The 21,006-nt window shown below is 40.5% G+C and overlaps 1 protein-coding gene across 4 annotated transcripts in view; it reads right to left on the reverse strand.

Moving 5' to 3' along the window:
* Positions 1-11,454, reverse strand: part of pax7a (paired box 7a) — a 43,127-nt gene extending 31,673 nt beyond the window's left edge. The window contains exons 1-4 of one of the 4 annotated variants that reach the window (XM_041962880.1): positions 11,367-11,454; positions 9,797-10,032; positions 8,869-9,013; positions 8,362-8,494 (exon numbers count right to left, since the gene is read on the reverse strand). In XM_041962880.1, coding sequence (XP_041818814.1) covers positions 8,362-8,494; positions 8,869-9,013; positions 9,797-10,032; positions 11,367-11,454 — 602 coding nt within the window. The remainder of the gene's footprint in view (positions 1-8,361; positions 8,495-8,868; positions 9,014-9,796; positions 10,033-11,366) is intronic. The other 3 variants (XM_041962905.1, XM_041962889.1, XM_041962897.1) reach the window with 3 other exon arrangements.
* Positions 11,455-21,006: the final 9,552 nt, after the last annotated feature.

Consider the following 21,006-nt stretch of genomic DNA (forward strand, 5'->3'; position numbering starts at 1 on the left):
CCCTTTTTTTTTGTTTGTTTAGAAAAGCCTCATCCCTGCTAATAGCTGTCTCAGAGTGTAATCTCTCCCTTGTCCTCCCCCTCCTCTCCTCCCCCTCCACATTCCCTATTATGTGGCTCCTTTCAGCGCGCCTCAAATAGTTTAGGTTCAGTGTCGCACTGGGGTACGGGGCATGGGACTGGGGACCAATTGTTTGCTAATGTTGACACCTGCCAGAGCAGGCTTGGCCTATTTGGGGCCCGCCAAGCTGCAAACTGGATGCTCCCCCTCTTTAGCGAGATTAAGTGTGGGTTGCTGGGGTCACAAATCACTGGACTCCCTCTGATGTTGTGAGGCACAGAGCCAGAGACTGAGAGGACTAAAAGAGAAAGCTGGAGAGGGAGGGACAGAGGAGGGAAGAGGGATAAAGACTGACAGTCTATTGTTTACTGAAAAGGAGGGGAATAATGTATCTTCTTGAGTGCGCGTAACCAGTGTGCCTCATTCAAAAAAATATATCAACAGTGAGGCCACGTCGCCAAAGCGCTCAACAGTTTTTCGCCTGCCTTTCTGTCTACTTTTGGATGCATAAATGATCAGGAATATGTGAAAGCGTTTTGTTTGAAATACAGCATTGACAGGAAAGATCAATTGTCACTCTCTGCTCTTGGCCTCAACATAACAGCTTGTGCAATTTCCACACCAAAATAGTGGTGGGAGAAAATAGGAAGCAAGGTATTAAACCATCTGCTTTTATGGTGATTCAGGAGGCTGATAAAATGACCACAGTGAAGATATAGCATCGTCTAAAAATGATCATTTCTGCAGAGAAAAGTAAGGATGCGCCGGTTTACCCAAATATGTCTTCTTTTAAGTTTGTTTAAGCTCACACATAGTGTAAAGCCCAGGGGAAAACCAGCGTGGCCGTGACAGACAGTGCCCAGCTCCTCCTCCTCCTCCCCCTTCCTTTGCAGATGTACATTAATGCAGAAAAAAAAGGGGGCAGAGATCTGAGCTGCAGCAGAAGCACCCTCTCTCCCTTTAAAACTGCTGCTGTCCAGCCTGATCGTGTCAGTTTGAAGGCCCCTATTCAAAGGTATTCATGCATCTGCCTTTGAGGCACAATAGCAGCTAGTTTATAAACTGTCTGCCCAGGCACCCAAAGGCTTTAGTTCTTATTGTTTTCAGCCCCTTAATAAACTTTTTGGAGGAGTTCATCAACTTGGCTGAATAGCCTATGCAGCAAGTCTCAAGACAGAAAATAACAGAAGGGCCTTTTCTCCTCCCTCTTCTTTCTCTCGTCCTTTTCTAGTGGCTGTTCATCTAACAATGGCGAGAGTAGGCTGTCAGACATCACAGGGCTTTTTTTTACCAATACAAGAAAAAAAGTATTCTATAAAAAGAGAATGCGGCCTCTTAAAATGGGGATCGAAGACGATTGTATTTTCACATTTGCACAGAACGTACAGGCTAACTCAAGCAGCACAACAAGTTAACAAAATTGTTTACAGAGTTAAAATTTATATAAAGACAGAGAGTATTTGAATCGCACTGGAGCCTTCATTACAGCAAAAAATATTCATATTGTCCATAAAAATATCTGCATTGAAATTTTTAATTACCAATGCTTGAATAATGAAAACAGAGCAAATGTATGTTAAGACATTAATTTTCTATTCTGTATCTATAAATTCAGTCAGTGCCTGACACCTGTTAGACAGGCAGCACAGACATGATGGGATGCAATAAAATGTAATTTTGGCTGTAAGCCATTAATCCACTGTTATACCTTTAAACTCTGTGGAAAAAAAATTAGCCAAACTAAAAAGTCTTTAATAGATGTCTGCTGTAATTAATTTCATACCTAATTAAAATAAGGCTATACAGTCCATGCAGGCTGGCCTGTTTAGCCCGCTGGATGGCCATAATTGAAGTAATAGCGGAAAAAAAGGCTGCTTAGAAAATAAAAGCCCGCAGCGGTCCAATTCAACAACTTCGCCATCCAAGCACGCTGCTCATCTCTCCCCCCTCCACCATCTGACCCAAAAAGGCCTTATTGGCTGCCCCGGACCAACCACCTACTGTTTCCCACCGATGCACTCGATGCGTTTTAACACCCTAATTAGATGTGACAAGTTCAACGAGCTGGTTTCAGAGGAGGAAAAGCTGGTCAGGTTATGATTTCCGAGTCAGACTCACAGGGGAATCTCTGGACAGCTGATTCCTGTCAGACTCATTCATCTTCTTCCAGCCAATTAAACATCACTGCTAACAAAGCGGTGGCAATTTGGGGAATACATTAAGCGCCTAAAGTGGAAATGCAAATGTTTGAGGCGATGTTCAGCAGGCTTGTAACACTAACTTATAATAATAATAATAATAATAATAATAATAATAATAATAATAATAATAATAATAAATGTGAATAGTGCCACATTAATTTTTAATTTAGGGACATTTACCGTAAAAATATTAATGTGATATATAACATATATAATATAATATAGTAGCCTAATAAATAAAAGTAACATTTCCAAGAATGTTAACTGTCAGTACTTAAATATTTGCCAAAATGTCAACCCCGTTTCACCAAAAGCACCACAAAGTCACCCTCCAACTCACTTTATGTACCACGAATTTAATTAATGGAGAAATATTATAAAATCAGAATAAAGCAGCATTTTAAACTACACCAGCTATTTAAGACAAGCCCCAACCAAATCAAATAAAACGAGTCAGCTGTAAAAATAAATGAAGAAGTTACACATAATTAAGTTCTGTCACTAATATCCCACCTGTTGACATGTGCTACACACGAAAAGGTATGTGTGCGCGTGTTTGTGTGTGAGAGAGGGAGGGGATAGAGTCAAACTTAAGCAAAGAAAAAAAAAGATGAAAAACTGAGATTCTCTATTTATTTTGGAGCACATCCCTGCAGGCACGGCGCAGGATCCCAGAGCCCCATAGTGAAAATTGGCGGAATAAAACACAGACAGAAATGAGAGATGCGCTGAAGCACCCTACTGTTGTGACAGGATACCTGGAGGGCAACGCTTCCTCTTTAATTTGTCTCGTATGGTTTGAGACCCCCAACCAGACATTCAATCCTCAGAGTCTGCGTAAGCCTACTGAATTTAATTCTCGATGGTGAAATTATATGCTATAATTAAATATCATATCATTTAAAAATGCTCAGTGGCATAGAGGCATCTTATCGACTTGGTCTTCCTCGGCTTGGTCGTTGTTATCACATTAATAGTAACAACATCTAAAATGGGCCTATCAGCATTTGTGGGGAAATTTGCAGGCTAAACAAAGGGCACCTATGGGCTTACAGCTTATATTCTGATATTTTCGAGCAGGAAATGTTAACCTTGAAATGCTACTATCTGCGCCTAACAATGTGTGATCATAACCCCATAAATGAGGGGAGAAATTGAATCCTTTTAAGTTATTAAGCAGGAAAGGATTATAAACTCGTCTTTATAAATGAGCTAGAAATCCCCATGTCTTCCTCTGTACACTTTTAAATTTCCCACAAGAAGCTGGAGAGGAAAGATTGCCCCTTTTCAAGAGCCCCACAAGAGATGGAAAAACCATTTTTGTGCCCAGATAGGGAGTCGTCCCACATGGTAAGCGCCACTTTAATTAATAGACAGCCTTGAGAGGTATCACTGTCAGCCGGGATAATGGTGGCAGAGCCAGTGTTTGTGCTTCCATGAATATTTTTGATGTGATCAAAGTCAAATGCCAGCACAGAATGAATTTAAGCCTACTCTTTTTTTTTTTATTTAGCCTAATGCTGCCGACACTTAAAGCTCCTGACACTGAACTGTCTCTCCAGTTTATGGTAGGCCTACAAGCTTAAACTGCACTCCTTAAAATTGATGCATTACTCATTACTCACAAGCAATGGGTTTCATGTTCTTATGTTGCACGGTTTGCTCATGTTACCTTGCTGGAACCAATGGGCTAATTTGTTACACTGGTAGTAGCTCTTCTCTACAAAATATCGCGATATGTCATTAACAACAAATTATACCACCATTTTTTTATTTAAAAAAATGCTTACACTCATATTTCTCATCTTAAGCACGCTTAGTGATGTAGTAGCCTTAACAAAATGAATGGATGGAAATAAAAAAAAACAAGTAAATAACTGACCTTCTGTCCAGAGGTGAAAGTATGGCAAAAAATATGATTTTAGCCCGTTTCTGAAGCTAAACGTGAAAAGCGAAATACCACGTTTGACTAAGGTAACTGCCATTTAAGATAGCTATTGTGCTCACTACGCTATTGATGATGATGATGATGATGATGATGATGATGATGATTATCAGGCCCTGTTAAATGCTGTAAGGTACTCATAAGTCTCAAAGACACGTAAATTAGGTTACAATCATGACAGCTAACTTAACGTTGCTAGCCTAGCTATCACCTGTGCCAACTAGCTAAACATCATCTGAACACAGAAAATACGACAGAAAAATCCCCTTTAAATTCAAAAAAGGTGAGAGAAGCAGAAGTCTGGAAAACTAAAAAGATCTAAGCCCAGTAAGTATCTCTTTTTAACGTGAAAGTGTCCTAAAATTACCCCATTTAGTCGACACTGTTTATTATTAATAGGCTATAAAAAAAAAATTAGAAAATATGAATATGAAGAAATTGCCGTCTAATTTGAGCAAAAACTGTTCAGTACTGTTAATTTTGTTTCATTATTCAGTAGCTAGCCTGCATTATTCCACCTTCATTATCTTAATTTTATTCATTTACTGCAAAACAGTCCTATTATTATTATTATTATTATTATTATTATTATTATTGTTATTATTATTATTGTTGTTGTTGTTGTGTCGTGTCTTTTCAGCCCCTGCCCCCTTTATAAGAACTGTAGGCCTACCGATGTAAATTCCAGTGAAATGTGGCTTGAGTGGCTGCGGGGACAGGGGAGGTTAATCCGAGTTTAATGCAGTGAAGCACAGCGCAGGGTCTGGGCTATGATGGGTATGTTATCTCTGCCCAACATTTGGGTCTCCCTCAATTTCCACCCAGCCAAATAGCTGCGAGAAAGTGCAGATGGAGTCACTCTCAATGCCTGAGGAAAAAACGTTATTAATAGCTAAATAACTTCCCCATACTTTCAGTGAATCTCTCTCACACACTGTTCCAGATGGATTTGTTTGAAGTGGTCTCTCGCTTCATTCCCCTGTCCTTCTCATTCAGCACGGCTTTAGACCCGAAATATAGCTACATTATATTACCATACACTTAGAGACTGGCTGTGCGTGAACGAAAAGTGTGTGCGTGTTTGAGTGTGTGTGAGCGCGTGCGTTGTGCGTGTGTGTTTGTGACGTGGGGAGCATGGAGGGGGCAGCTTTTCACACTTTTCATCACTACAGGCCGAGTTTATCGTTAATAACAGCAGAAATTATTCTTTTTGTGTTTCTTTGTTTGTGAAGGGGGCGCAGCTGTGTCTGGGAGAGAAGGAAAACTGAAAAAGTCGTGTTTTTTTGCGTAATTGGTTGACGCACGACGTGGATTAACAAACCTTTACAGGTAATTTACCGCACACACTGAGACAGAAATGGAAAAAAATGTTATTTTCTCCACATACGTTTGAAACAAAGTGTGTGTCACAAATTATGCCTCCTACTCCTTGTATTATGACATTTCACTGAATGTAAGAGTAGCCTCCCATCATCATCCTAACCTGGATCTCTGGGTTGTCTGACTTCTTCACACCTCTGCACTACTCTGTCACTTTCCCTCCCTGATGCGCGGAAATAATCCCACCTGGCATCTGTTTAATTAGTTTGAGGACCTCAGGTAATCCTGCGATTTGCTGAAGTGTCCATCGCCTGTCTCCACCTCATCTGACGGTCAGGTTGGTGGTATTAGTGTGGCGGACGGACGCCGGACAGCTGATTCACCTTCTCTTTCTGAGCGATGTGGCGCAAAACAAAATGATGCACAGGTTTGCACAGATGCAGTGCAACCTTTCACTTATTTCTCGCGCGCAATTAAACTTTGGCACAGAATTTAACGGCCGTGCATGACCATTAAAGCGCGCACGTTGGATTACTTCTGCACAAACTGAGAGGAGGGTTGCCAAGATTTACGCTCGGTCAACAGTCGAACAGTTATCAGGAAAAAGTGCCAATACAGCAGCGTGAAAAGGTGGAGCTATTTTCGGTGCATAGACTGAGATTTGGTCGGTTTATTTTCCGCTACATCCCCCTGCGACAAAATAAAATTTACACTACTCTAATATGGTTAGCAGTTTAAATACACGTTTAATAAAGATAGATTAGAGCTGGGATAAATCCGTGATGTAACCTCTGAGAAAATCAAATACGCAGGCCTAATAAACAAATAGATAAATAAATAAAGTCTTAAAATCTGGATAAGTAAACGAAAAAAAAAAAATCTCATGAATTTTGTGCCCTGGGCGAGCCACTGTGAGCTCCGCTCTGAGATGAAAGTGAAAAGAAATAAAAGGCTCTATTTAATCTGCTTTAAAACCCCTCTCCACATAAGGGCTGTGCTTCAAACTCGGAGAGTGAGGGGCTGATTGGGGATAAATACATTTCTTACCATGCCTGCGAGCTATTACACCCGGCACGAACACAGCCACCTATTCAGCAACCATCGTTTCCAGTGCTTACTCTAATAAGTATTAGCATTATTAGATGCCATCCGGATGCCGGTAGTCTAAACTGCATTGCGCAGAGAGTGCGTCTCTTATTATAGCAACGTAATTGAGTTCCAATTTAAAACACAAGCAGCGCTAAGAAAAAAAACATAAGCAGGAACATTATGCGGATATTTTGAGGTAAACAGTGTAAAGTCAATAATAATGCAATCATATAGGCTACACTTTACAAGTCAAAGTATCGCACTACGCGGAAAAAGTGTCCTCTGTTTTTACGCGGCTAAGTTGTGCGTAACGAGCAGACTCCCCCCAAAAAACGTTGGTCATTTACCGCCAGCAGGGTTTACAGACCATCCAAATGGACACTGGCGATATTTGCAACAAAACTGTGACATTTTTCTCCTAACATTAATGCGTGGTGTGACAGAGAAAAGAGACCGTTTTCACGCTATCAACTGATTCTTCTCCAACGGGCCATTATATAAAATTACAAAACTATCTACCAGCGGGGCGTACTGAATAATTCATCTCCTTTTATGTCTCTCCTTGCCCTTTGTCCAAAGTTTTCTCTCTCTTTTACCCGATTTTTGAATGAGAATGGACGGGCCCATACTCTCCTTTTCGCTGCCCTGCTTTCCAGGATTTGCTTTTGTACCTCGGACTCCTCACTTTAGAAAAGCGCCAATGGAGGGGAGGTTTTGCTCGTGAACTTCATCTTCAAGTTTGAAAAAAAAATTGGCAGTGTCTTTTTTGAGGAAAAAAAGGGAGGCTTTTATGAACTCTTATCTAAACCCCATTCAATCATGTTTGATCATCGAAAGGGGCCAACCTTTATGTCGTTTGGATGCTGTGCATTTTTCACTCCATGAGCAAGAAAAACAGTGAAGCACTAAGCATAATAAAATAGATATGACAATGCAATCACAAGTTTGTCTTTTAAAATGTCAAACAAGCGTATTTCTGCTCATACAAAAAAACTATAAAATGACATAGAATAAGGAAAATTTAAATTGTCTATATAATGTTCCCCATGTGTTATTTATTATTTATTTATCCCGCGTAATATTATACTTAAATTGATTTTTTAAAAATATGTATAATATGCTACAGGAATATGATATACCACATGAGATATCAATGCATTTTTTCAAGCTTGTAAATACTAAAGACAAACACTAACAGCGAATACCTGCACCAAAGCTTTATTTTCCCCTCCTTGCAGCATTGGAGCAAATAATAATATGAACATTGATTTCCACTTTAACTGACAAGTGGTGAAATGTCAGTGAACTGACATCGATTGTGAAATGGGTCAACTGTCAGCTGTCGTTTAGAGGTCGTTAAATGAGTGAATGAATGAGGAGGAATTCGCTACACAAATTAATTTTCTGCAGTTAAATACCTTCTGCCAAGGCTCTCATAAATAATTGAGTGAATGAACAACTGCTGGCTCGGAGTTAAAAGCAGGAATAAATTCTCTGCGTTTAGCTGCTGCTCGGATGTGGGACAATTTCCCAAGAGGACGTGAAGTAGGAAGTCTATTCAAAACAATTACTTCCTGCTTAAAAGGTTGTAATTTACTCTAGATAATAATAATAATAATAATAATAATAATAATAATAATAATGATAATAATAATTGTAATAATAATAATAATAATAATAATAATAGTAATAATAGTTTGTTATTTCAGACATATACAAAAGGGCCATATACTTTCTGCTGTTAACTTACATTTATCACCGAGGATGCCATCGATGCTATGCTTTGTTTTCTTTTCTCCATCTTCATCCTTCTTATCACAGTCATCCTCGTCATCTTTTTTGCCAAATCGGGCCCTCAAAACGCGGCTGATGGAGCTCACTAATGGCAACAAAAAGGTAAATGGGTGATTAGCCCTAAAACCCATAAAAGAACCATAGTAATCCTATCATACATTTTTTTTAGAAGGATATACAAAAAATAGCACAGGAAAAGTTTTACATGAAGAATGTAAAAATTCTGGATTAAAGGAGCAAAGATACACTATAAATGTAGTAATAAAAAAAGAAGCTATTGAGCACCAAAGGCATATTTTTTTCTGGGTCAAACAGCTGTAGGTGTGCTTCCTGCTACACTGGAACATTTTATTAGCCTATCAGTAACTGAGGGGCTCAAAACATGTTGGATTCAAAGTGATGTTCAGAAGTGATGCTGCAGTGTTCGCTCGTAATAAGAAAAAAAAAAGTGCAGCTTACCAGATGAAGCCTCACCTGAAGGAACTGTGCTTCTGTCGCACACGCCGTCCTTCAGCAGCTTATCCCGGATCTCCCAGCTGAACATACCCGGGTTTTCTCTCTTGTACTCCTCGATCCGCTTCTCCACGTCAGGAGTTGCCACCTGCTTTAGGTTTGAAGTGGTGTCAAGGCAGGAAAAAAGGCAAAAAAAACCGGGAAGGGGGGACATTTCAGACAGTTTTAATTGAGAAGGAATTTAAAGAGGAGCAAAATCTGTGATCATATAGAACACAAAAAATAAAAATTGAGAATAAAAGACAAAACTATAAATTGTGTATATTTTTTAAAAGGGGATGTCACATGCCAGTGAACGACACTATAAACTATTTAACACCAGTGGAAAACGATGTGCCCCCATACATCTGTATGATGAGTGTATAATAACATATATAACATAATAAGAGCACTGCAATGGAAAAAGAAAAAATATGACTTAGTATTAAATATTTGCAGTAATCAGTCACTACTGAGCACCACAGATAAAAATCAACGTATATTAGAAGAGTTAATTTCTTGAATTTAAATTTTTCTACTCCACTATGTCAAATATTTCTAAAATTATTTAGGAAGAACAAAATATCAGCTGCAAAGTTTGTTATAACCAGTAAAACGGATGTTAGAGGTTGGCTAATTTAAATTTTAGGAGACTTTGGTTAGATAATAATAATAATAATAATAATAATAATAATAATAATAATAGTCCTATTTCAGAATTCTAAAGACTTCCACACAGAGGAGACCTTACATCATTTTTGTCTTTATCGTTGCACTCCATGAGGCTCTCACAACAACACACCATCAGCTTTGAGCTCACTCAGGTGTCATGCACCTCGTGACGCCCATCCGCGTGCTGTGGTGACCCACAGACCCGTTCATGGATCCCACTCACCCTGGGCTTGCTGCCTCCTATGGCTCCCGGACGGATCGAGCCGGTCTCCTGGTATCTGCAGAGGATCTTGGAGACGCAACCGTGTGAAACTCGCAGCTGTCGCGAGATTACGCAGGGTCGGATGCCGTGGTGGGCCATCTCCACTATCTTGTGTCGGATGTGATTTGGCAGGGGCCTCCCGTTGATGAACACACCGCCAAGCTGGTTCACCCTACCCTGGCCCAGAGGGGTGGATACTGCGCCACAATAAACAATAAAAGTCTCAAAAACAACAACAACAACAACAACACCAAAACACAACAACACATCCAGTTCGCTATAGAATGCTCACTTCAGCGTGGACTATAAATGAAGCTAATTCAGCCTGTGTTGCAGTCATATAGTGGCATGTTTGCTATGTTACTGACTTTTAATGGGACGCAGTTTACGCACATTATCATATTAGACATTTTCGTGAGAGCGTCGTGCCAAATTCATCCAGCGTCTGTCTGGCTGACAGGATGCATCCGAGGCCACTTCACGATCCAATTTCACATTCAAGAGACACTAAAGAGGGTGACACTTCCCACCTTGATTATTCCTAGTCATGCTGTACAAATATTGATGTGATCCTTTGAGCCATCTCTTTGCTGTGTGTATTATTGCCATTTCCAGCAGCAGGACACTTGAGCAAATCCCGGAGCTCGAGTAACTTGCGAGCTACGTGGTTTTTGTACATTTCAGTCCAGAGCACTTGAGCACGAACCGGGCGGAATGGGAAAACTGTTTCCATAAATGCATGCAAATACAAAGCGATCTTTTTCCGCCCATATGTTCAGACGACTCGAGTGTGTGCATCGAAGTTTTGTAATAGGAATTACCAATTAGATTGATTTTTGTGTTTGTGTGCGCTCGCGTGTGTGTGTGTGTGTGTTTGTGTGTGTCCAGCAATCGAATTTGGACTATACATGTTCATTAAATTTTGCCATAAAAAGCATGTGATTATTCTGTCATGTGTCACTAATTACTGTTAGATTAGCTGCAAATTCAGTACAAAGAATAATTCAGCTTACAAGATTTTCTGCGTCTTGTGTTGAATGTAATTTCTATGTTATTTCAACGTCAAAGCATCAAAAATAAAATAAATGCACAAAATAGAAAATAAAATTCGGAATTGACATGAATAATTCAGGTATATATTTTTATAATACGCAGATATTACTGAGAGGAGATCAGTCTAAACTCAAATAATGTAAAATTAGTTACAAATAAATACAAGATGAACACATAAATTCACAAACAATAACAATATCAGGCTCAATCAAACACTTGATATTAAGGATTTTTTTTTATATAAATTGATTTTCAAAGCACGAATTGACGCTTTTCTCGCAAATCACCTCTGGTTCAGGTTGTTAACTTTAATCATCACTGGCTGGAGGTCGCATTTGTTCACCCACCTTTTCATTTTCCAGCATGTCGCCGGTAACAAACTGCGCTCCGTGCGACTATCAAAGCACGGAGAGGAGCTCTGAGGACTTTTGTCAAAGCACAAGTTCAAACATCAAACACACGTTGTCCTTTTTCTTACCTTCCAGGGGGAAGCCGGTTCGGGGGTAGTTCTGGCCTGGCGCAGGGCGCACCATCCGAGGCACTGTTCCTGGTAAAGTAGCCATCATGTAGCTACTCAGACAAAACAACAAAAACGGACTCGAACCTGCTACTCTCACGAAGCCCAAGTCAAAGAACGGAATGTCTTCAAAATGCTCAAAAAAGATGCAGAGTCTGCTGTCAAATCCCAATCCCAGGCGGAGAAACTGGACAAGCCCTTCTTCCACCGGGGAAAACACAAAAGTGATGCTGTCCTCTGGTGCGATGAACGTGCCAAAATAAAAAGAAACAAGGGCACCTACAAGTGAAATAAAAATCTGCAAAATAGAGCGGCTGCACTTGAAGTCGTGTACGTGAGTTAGAAAAACGCACTGTTATTCTTTTCCCTTGGTGTAGTTTGGGTTCAGTATAATGTCTGCTGGCTGGTTGGAAGTAGTTTAAGTGGCCAACTTTCGTGCATGTCGTAGGAGGAGACAGCCGAGCGCTCCCATAGGCTCCCTGGCCTTTCTTTTATGGATGAAAGAGAGTGGGTTTAGCCAGGAGCCCACCGGCCAATCAGAGCGAGCCATTCCACTCTTAATTCACTGCAGCCTCCCTCATAAGACTCCACACACCAAAAACCAGTTCAAAATGATTTATATCTAAATGTTATCCTAAATCCGGCCTTTTCAAAGTGTGCCTGCTTCCATGACATTCAGCTGTTCAAACCTGTGGAATATTAATGCTTTTAAATAATGAGTTTTCGGTTCTTTCTTTCTGTCTTTCTTTCTGTCTTTCTTTGATTGATTGACCAGGAGAATCTCCAGAAACCGAATCAATAGCAAAAACAGCGGAGCCTAAGATTCAAACTGAAATAATCAAGTAAAAAAACATAATTGTAAATTGTCAAAAATAGGTTATTTCCCCTATTGTCTGCAGATTAACAATTAAATTCCGATTAAAATGTCATATTTTTTAAAAAAAAACTAATTAATTGACCAAAACCATCCTCTCTCTGATAAAACTTCAAGAGCGCAAACGTCTGTATCCAAAGTTCTTCCTCCGAAGACGCGCCGGTGCCCACGCAGAGCTTCGTGGAGATAAAAATAAAAATTACGGCCCAAAATAATTGAGTCAAGCACCGCTGGTGTGGCTCTGAGTGGACAGATGCTGCGCAAAAGCGGCCCCGCTCGGCCAAGGTTAGACTATAAGATGCTTTTGGCTTGTTAACCTTTCAATTAAGTAAATGTGCGCAGCATGAGCATCTAAATCGCTCCTATAGCTTCTGTGGTAATTACAACATTTGGATCGACCCGCTATTGATGACAACAGGTTGACTTGCCCTCGAGTACGCACGAGAGTAATTGCTTAAAGGTAATTGTTAAAAAAAAAATAATAATAATGCGCTACTATTAAACTCGGATAAAAAGAACACATATGGCAGAAAAGAAGAGGTGCATGTGTCAACTCTGTGGGCCCACCGCGCATATAAAATCGTGTGACAATTGCCGTGGAAAACACTCCTGGTGGAAGGCAATTTCACAAATAATTTTAGCAACAATTAGGGAGTGTGGAGGGGTGAAATGGCGATTTCACATGCAGATGTGCCGGTGGGAAGGATCTGGTACCCTGCCGAATAGCTATGACCCTCACTCTCCCGCTTTGGTTTGCTTCACATGGGACAGAAAAGCACAAAGAGACCGCCTCACCCTCCTGGGAAGGCGCAAAGAGCACTGGATTAAGTCAAGCATCAATCATGTGAAATCCAAACAAAAGCAAAATTCTCTCACGGAAAAGCGTGTTCTTTTACAAACATCTCCCCTCTCTGCTCCCCTCTCTCTCTGAAGCTACAACAGGTATGTTTTTGAAATCACACAGACACGCAAATAAAGCTAATAATGCCGTCTCCCTGCAAATGTTATTGGTTCACATCCACCAGGTCTTGCCACTGTTATCCTAATCATTATTAGCCTGGTATTCATTTGTTATGCAGCTGTTGATAATTACACCCAAACAGGAAAGAGTTTAAAGTGTGCAGAGAAATTTTTGCATCATTTGCATTATTGTGAATTTATTGTGATGTTCAGTTTGTAACATTTTTTGCAAACTTTTTTTTCACTTGTAGGACTGAAATATGCTGCAGCACGTCCTGTATGCTCATTTATTTTTAGATATTTGAAGAATACTGATCTTTACTGTGCTGTTACAATTTTTTATCCACGTAAAAGGTTAAAGTGGGCTTTACTACAGATCAGCTGGCAGATTTCTTTTTAGTTCTTTGATTGCAATGTATTATGGCTGTTTATTTGTGTCCAATTTTTTACACTTTGTAAGATAGCCAGACAATGAATTAAAAATCACAATTCTGCTTAAATTTACGGTAACTTCAGCTTGCAGTGAACTGAATCTGGAAGCGCTGAGCAGAAAAACTTGTTATTGCAGCCTCCTCGTGAAACATTTTGGTCTATAAGTCAGTTTTACCTTCATTAGACCTTTGGGAACATTAAACTCAGATTCAGCACTGCAGCAGAAGCACTTTTAATGAGTATTTTATCTTTAGGATTACAGTATTTTATATTGTTGGAGCACCATGTTCAGGGGCGTAGCACACAATTCTGGACCCTGTACATAAGCATTCTCTGTGGGTCCCTCCCATCATCCATGGCTAGTATCTTTGTGGACCCTCCTCACGCGAGGGCCCTGTATACCCCTTTTCCCTCCTGAGTCCTTGTCCACTAGTGGGCGACTACTGTTTCACTCTTTCCATCAGTTGAATTATATTAGAAAATGCACCTTTTCTGTCACCTGTATGCTGCTCCAAACCACAACTTTGTAGTATTAATCTGTACAAATGCGCAATGCATCTGTATTATCTGACCACAAGTGGCATCTGAATCCCACTTGTCCTCGTCACACCCTAAATTTAGCCCGCTTGTTTCTGCAGGGTTCGGCTCAGCGTCTGGCTCATATAAGAAACTCTGTCACTTAAGTTTCCATTCAGCTGCAGACAGAAAAACACTTCCTCTCTCTCGATACTGTCTCCAATCTTATCTTGATCAGGCCCGCTCTTCAAACACTTTCCTACATAGCCTCTCATTATTTGTGTTATGGCAATTACCAAAGTTTCTTTTTTGCTCGTAGGTGAACACCCCCCCCCCCCCCCCCCCCTCCTATCTACATGTATTTTCTCTATACACAACGTTTAGCTGCTCGCATTGAGGAGCACAAAGAGAAAACACCTTTGATGAGAGGCATCGCCAATTTAGGCTTTATCTTTGTCTGAGCTGAACAAAGGCGAGAAGTACAGGCATTAAGTGTATATAAACTTTTTTTTTTTTGACTGTATTTAAATTTTAACAGTGCTTTTATCTTGCTGGAATGAGGGTGGAGTGTTGAATGCAGCCAAACAACACCTTTTGTCTTAGTGTTTAGATTATGTTTTGCTGAAAGATGTCTGTCAGAGCTGATAGACCTCTGCTCTGCACTGTCTGCATACTGTAAACTCCTTAAAATAAAGAACAGGAATAGTCTTGTTTTTTTCCAATTTGGGCCCTGTTTAAATGAGACACACGTGTTTAAAAAAACAGGACTTGAACAGGTATAATACACAGTTTAGTCCTTAAACAAACCCAAGAAAACCCCAAATATTCAGATAAACACTGCAGTTCCAGCAGTCTTATGATCCCTGCTGGTCTTAACAGTAAAAATAAACTAAATTCATAAATCTGATTGAATAGTTTCCTCACATTTTTTTTCCATTTTGTGGGCACATTAATGCTAAAGGCAAGTTCTGTTCTTTGTTGACAATATGGCAGATGTTTTTCAAGATACTCTTACGTCTGCACCAGCTCTCAATCCACGGATCAAAAGCTGCCTTTTCTCTCCCAGGCCTCAGCTCTGTTGAATCTGAAAGTGCTGCATGCAAAATCAGCCTGCGTGCAACAAAACAGCGGTCGCTATGATAAACTGCCGGCCAAAGATTTCATGGAGGAAGTTTCTGAGTGCACAAAGCCCAAAAAATAGTGAGCAACTGATCATGTTTAACCATCGCCCTCCATCCATACCTCCACGCTGCCAGGCTCAAGGCTCTGGAAGTGTTTTCTGGATGCCGCGGCACGCTGCTCCGGCGGTGACAAGGTCTGCACTTCCACCACAGCCTCGTTAACTTGTTGAGACATTTTCACATCTGCTCAGAGTTATCCAAATGTGTAATCACTTCCTTATGGGAATTATTTGATCACGATAGAGAGAGAGCGTATAAAATGCGCTCTTAGGAGGAGACTGGCGAAAAGCTTACTTTGTGTTGTAACTTTAATTAAAGAAAGCTGATTTCAGATATTCATCTCATTATGTGTGGCACAGGGAGGAGCTCTGAACAGGCATGCAGGGTCTGACAAGGTGATGTTTGGTTAATAAGGAGAGCAAGGACGCCGGCATTCCTCAGACTCATTTGGAACAAGTTAGCCATACGTGTGAACCTTGCTTGAACTCCTGCTGTTCAGTCTCCTCCTAGCTGGCTCTATACAGTATATATAGGAAACACAGAGGTATAATAAAATAAAGTCAGCAAAAGCGAGGCAGCTAGGTTGGAAAATGTAATAAATTTTCCAAAAGTACATAAGAGAACTTCACTTCATACAACCGTGAAGACTCCGCAGAGTGTAGAAAAATGACTTTTTGAGATGGCCCCTTAGAGAAGCAGCAGTTCCCAACACTGAATCTGAGGGTTCAAGAAGACTGAAGGGATAAGAATGGAATAAAAGGTGTATTGCGCAAAATTTGGCAAAAATTTGTCCTAAAAATGACTTCAGATGAAGCAACCAGAGGAGAGAAAACCAGTCTTTGGTTAATCAACTCATCTCCAGAGTCACAGACAGACATCATTTCATATTGAGAAGAATCCGAGCAGAAGACGTCCTTACTCTTACTCCTTATTCCTACATCACCATGTACTCTATTCACACACAATGTGTGGTAGGGGAGCAGGAAAACCACATATGTTACGTTGACATCTGAGTCTGGCGTCTGAGTTATGAGTCATGGAGACATCTATAACTCAACGAGTGATCAAACACAGCCAAAGGCCACTTAGAAAGGGCAGCTCTCACTTCCAAGGAGATCAGAGGCATCAGAGGGAGGGCGAACCAGGAAAGGACAATACCAAACAATGTTGCAGCTGTGGTGAAACCAAGAAGACAACACAGTTATCAGGCCAAGCTGGGGGACAGGGCACAGAGTGTTGCCTCCGTGTTGCAACAGCATCAACAGGCCGACGGGCTCTGCAGAGACAACAACTCTGCGGAAGCGAGCGAGGTGCGCGGCTGACGTCATACAAACAGGCGGACTCAGCTGGATGGGTGCAGGTGGGTGCAGGGGTGGCAGCGGCGGGCTGGGGGTTGATCTGTGGCAGAGTGGGTGACATCCTGTCACTGCTCATTATACTGTGAATTCTGTGTGTCCTCAATAACACCTTCGGTTGGCACGAGCAGCGCAAGCTAGCAATGCGAGAGATAGATCTTTCTGGAGGACAAGAAGGGAGCGCAAATGTAGTTTGATCACTAAGGAACAGGTGGAGAACAATAGAGATGGCGGACAATGCACAGAGACAGATGGTCTCAAGTCTTCAAACGAAGCCAGGAAGTAACACGGAACAAATAAGCAGAAAATACAAGGCACATGACAAAGCAGCCATGATGACTGTTGTCTCCTCCTCTACGTCTCGGGAAGTGCAACAGTGCTCCTTTATCCTCCTCACACAATACGCTAAGAAACCTGTTGTCTGGATATCCCGAGGCTCTTATCACCCCACAGCAGAGCTCACCTGTCCTCTCCTGTTTATCGCCACAGAAAACCCTTAAAGCACCTCTTTCTGTTTTCCTGTCACATGAAATCACACTTCCACTTCGACACCAGTTTGCTCAACGTTTGTTTATTGCAAGGGCGGCGTTGGTCGTGAGAGGGTAACGCAATGCCTGCTTCTCCGAGTTGTGCATAAACAAGGTACCATGTCATAGCCAACCGCTGATCTCGTGTCTTTGATGATTCGCCTCAGACCGGCACAAACGCGTTGAGATAATGCAACATTTTTAAAAGGGGTATAACTTGTCATGGCCGCCTACGATGTCCCTAAGATAAGGCGGCTTTTGGTTTAGTGTCAGATTCCTAAGAGAGGGGCATCATTACAGTTACACAAGGAGCAACTCTGTGTTGCTACTGGGTGTTCAATAAACAGGTTACACTAACACCTAAAAGTGAAAGATCACAGATGAACTGATTTCCCTGAAGCATGCATGAACATGACTGAGACTAAATCAGCGAGCAAGCACTTTGGAAGAATTTGTCCCTGATGATATTTGTCACTCTGCTCAAAATCCCTTCAAAGGTTTGACTGGTAAACAACCAGGAGCTTTTCTATTAATTGGAACATTTTTTTTTAAATTGGTCAAATTAAAAACTGAAATCTGCTTTAAAGTTTTGTCAAATATAAACCTGTATTTGCTCTGTCCAGTAAATTGAACATAAGCAAAATGGCGTATGGCTGCTTTGACATTCCTCTGTCTGCAGCCAGAACAAGAAACACAGACTATTTACATCGTAACAAGAAAAAAAAAAACGTTGTAAAAACTTCTTTCAATGCTGTAACAACACTGGACACTGAGAGTACAGTGGAACCTTTAGTGAGTCTGGCTGTAAAGGAATGCTGTGGGTTGCTGGCATCATTTCATTACAGTGGCCAGTGTTACAATCCATTTTACACGACCAAGAATGCTCTGTGTGTGTGTTGTACTTGTGTGAGTGAGCGTGAGTGTGTGTGGCATGTGATAGGACCAAAATGCTTGGGTATCACGCTCTGATGTGCATGCCAAATCCACTTGTCCTCTCACACAACCTACCAGTGTGGCTCTGCCGTTTCAGCTCTGCCAGCAGAGGTCTGGGGAGAGCAGCAGCACAGGAAGCGGGTCACGACCTCGCATAGCAGAAATCACAATGGGATGTGCTGACTGAATGTGACCAAATATTACCTTTAGCTACAGTTACCCCGTCTGCCCTCACTGGCTTTTAATTAATGTTTCATAATGTAAATTATTTTCAAATAGAGGTTCAAAGATTTTTAAACTGGTTCCTATAATAAATAGCTGAAATTACTGAAATTAGTGCTTTTTAAATAAATAGGAATAAAAGAGTATGTTTTTTGCTATGTGAACTCCTTTTGTACTTGCTGGACAAATAAAAGTCCTGAATTTGAAATGTAGTCTACAAGTATTATCAGCAGAATATCCGTGTTAAGCAGTAATTTTGCAGCTGAATGGCTGCTGTCAGACTTTCTGTATATGAGTCTTCATCTCTGATGCATCAAACTGTAAGAAGCATTTTGATGTTGTAGCTGTTTGAGAAGCTTTATATATACTTTGTATATATCATATATTAATGCCTTATATACAGATCATATGATCTGTGTATAAAATGAATGTAGTGAAGTGAAAAGTCAGTCTTTCTCTCTGAAATGTAGTACAGTTGAACTATAAAGTAGGAGAAAGTGAGAAGACTCAAGTGAAGTACAAGTACCTCAAAACCTGAGTTAAAGTATACATTTCACCACTGGACTGTGACATCAGTCACATGCTCTTTCTCTCTGTTTGTCTCTGACTGAGCGCAATATTCAGCCTGCCAAAATGTTGTTGAACTTAACTGATATAATTAATTTCTCTGAAAGCTTCTTTGTGGAGACTCTCACCACTGTGATGTAGCGTATTGCTGGCCTTTAAAGCAGTTAAATGGCCAATTGTTTGGGCCTTCACAAAGTAATTTTAACAAGATGGAGAGCTCACATCATAACCAGACAGGTGGTTATGGTCACAAACATTAGCTTTTTATTTGGCCAAATGGAACTATTCTCTCTTAACAGACTGTTTCAGAGGAAAAAGTAAAGTCATTAAAACAGAACAGAAAGTGTAGTTTACAAATCCATCTTAATGGATGGATCATGACTAACCTCAACTTAAAATGTAACTTTATCTGTTGTCTGTCTGGTGTTTAATATCCAGTCAGACGAGCCCCATGGGAGTTAATGGTTTTCCTCAAATCCTCAAAATGATGGATACAACATGTGACTGTGGGCTGAAATGCAGTGTACACCTATCCTTTGCAGGTGTATGAAAAAACGCCAAAGTACAGTTTTTGGCAACACAAATATTTGCTTTGGTAAATTAACAGTTACTACATAACTAGTGAGATATAAAAGCGTTTTCAGTTAATTCAAATCAGGGTGTAAGGTCTTTTAATATATTTGTTGTGTATCACCCACAACATTCATGACTTTGTTGGCTGAGGCAAGCGACCACATGCCTCTCAATTCCAAGGACTGCTGCAGACGAACACATTTTTGCTTTAATCAGAGGCTGCAAGAGTAGACAAATCTTAGGGGAAAAAAGCAGCAGAAAAAGAAAAAGTCTCTTTGTTAATGAAGATAAAAGTAATGCCTCCATTTTGCATGCTATTACAATTAGTCTCAGCAAAACCATCTGAAAGATCCTTCCAGAGAAGGGAGATCACTTGACCCCTCATCTGTGACCAAATCCTGTCTTTCCATTAGGTGCTCTCCACAACCATAACGCCTATCTCTTCTTGAGCTGGACACAGATGCTTAAAAAAGCAGAGGGCATCACGAAGTGCTCGCAGACTGGAAGTCACACGGCGCCTGTGTTTGAAAGGATCCATTATTCTGACTAACCGTGCTGCAGATTCTTACGCATACGCTGTTCCTTTCAAACGACAAACTTAAAACATCGACATAAAACTGCCGTGTGGCTGGAAAATGCACAAGTTTGAATCTCTGTGTGAATTTACATGCAGTCTTTCTGTAAACTTCATGCCAACGGAACGTCAGAAGTTTGCACCAGTTTAGATTAATAATTGCAATACAGCATCACAGTACAACTCTATTAGAAAATATGTTTTCTGATGAATTCTTATTCTTTATCTCATTGACTTACTGTTTAAGATAAGTCTGTTTAGAGTTTATTGATATAGTTGTCAATACATTGAACTTTTCCTGTGAAGCATCCATAACTGTGTGTTGGTATATAAACAGATAATGAATGGCAACATACACAGCACAGCTGTAATTATTTGTTGAAATGACTGTGCACTCAAAAGTCCAAATGCAGTACCTGCTCAGGTCTACATTATTGTGTGTTGTTAGCAAAAAGCTGACTGAAACTTTGATGCTTTGCAGATACATGGACATCGACGACATGTAACTTTTTTGTAGCTGTAGAAAAATAACAGAGAAGATAATCCAGTTATCAAATGGCGATGAGAGAACTTCATTCTCATTTGGTCTAAATGAGCACTTTGACCGGCTGCTTTACTGATAATGTAGCTTAGAAAATGTTATTATTTGGTGCAGAAATGGTGGTCAGAAGCAAGAAGCATAAAATGGTTTAAACCATCCAACGAGCCCGGATGACACAGCGATTCAGTGGTTAACGCAAGGACCAGGTTTTGCTGTTTTTTCAGCTCTGTATCAGAGAAGTTTGTGAAATAGTCCTGAAACTCTCAGACTAATAAGGACGAATGTAGCATTAAAAGAGAGATTCCACACAGGGATGTGGCCGGGGTGGATGGATGGGTCAGTCACA

Source organism: Chelmon rostratus, chromosome 2 (genome assembly GCF_017976325.1).
Source record: "Chelmon rostratus isolate fCheRos1 chromosome 2, fCheRos1.pri, whole genome shotgun sequence".
NCBI lineage: Eukaryota > Metazoa > Chordata > Actinopteri > Chaetodontiformes > Chaetodontidae > Chelmon > Chelmon rostratus.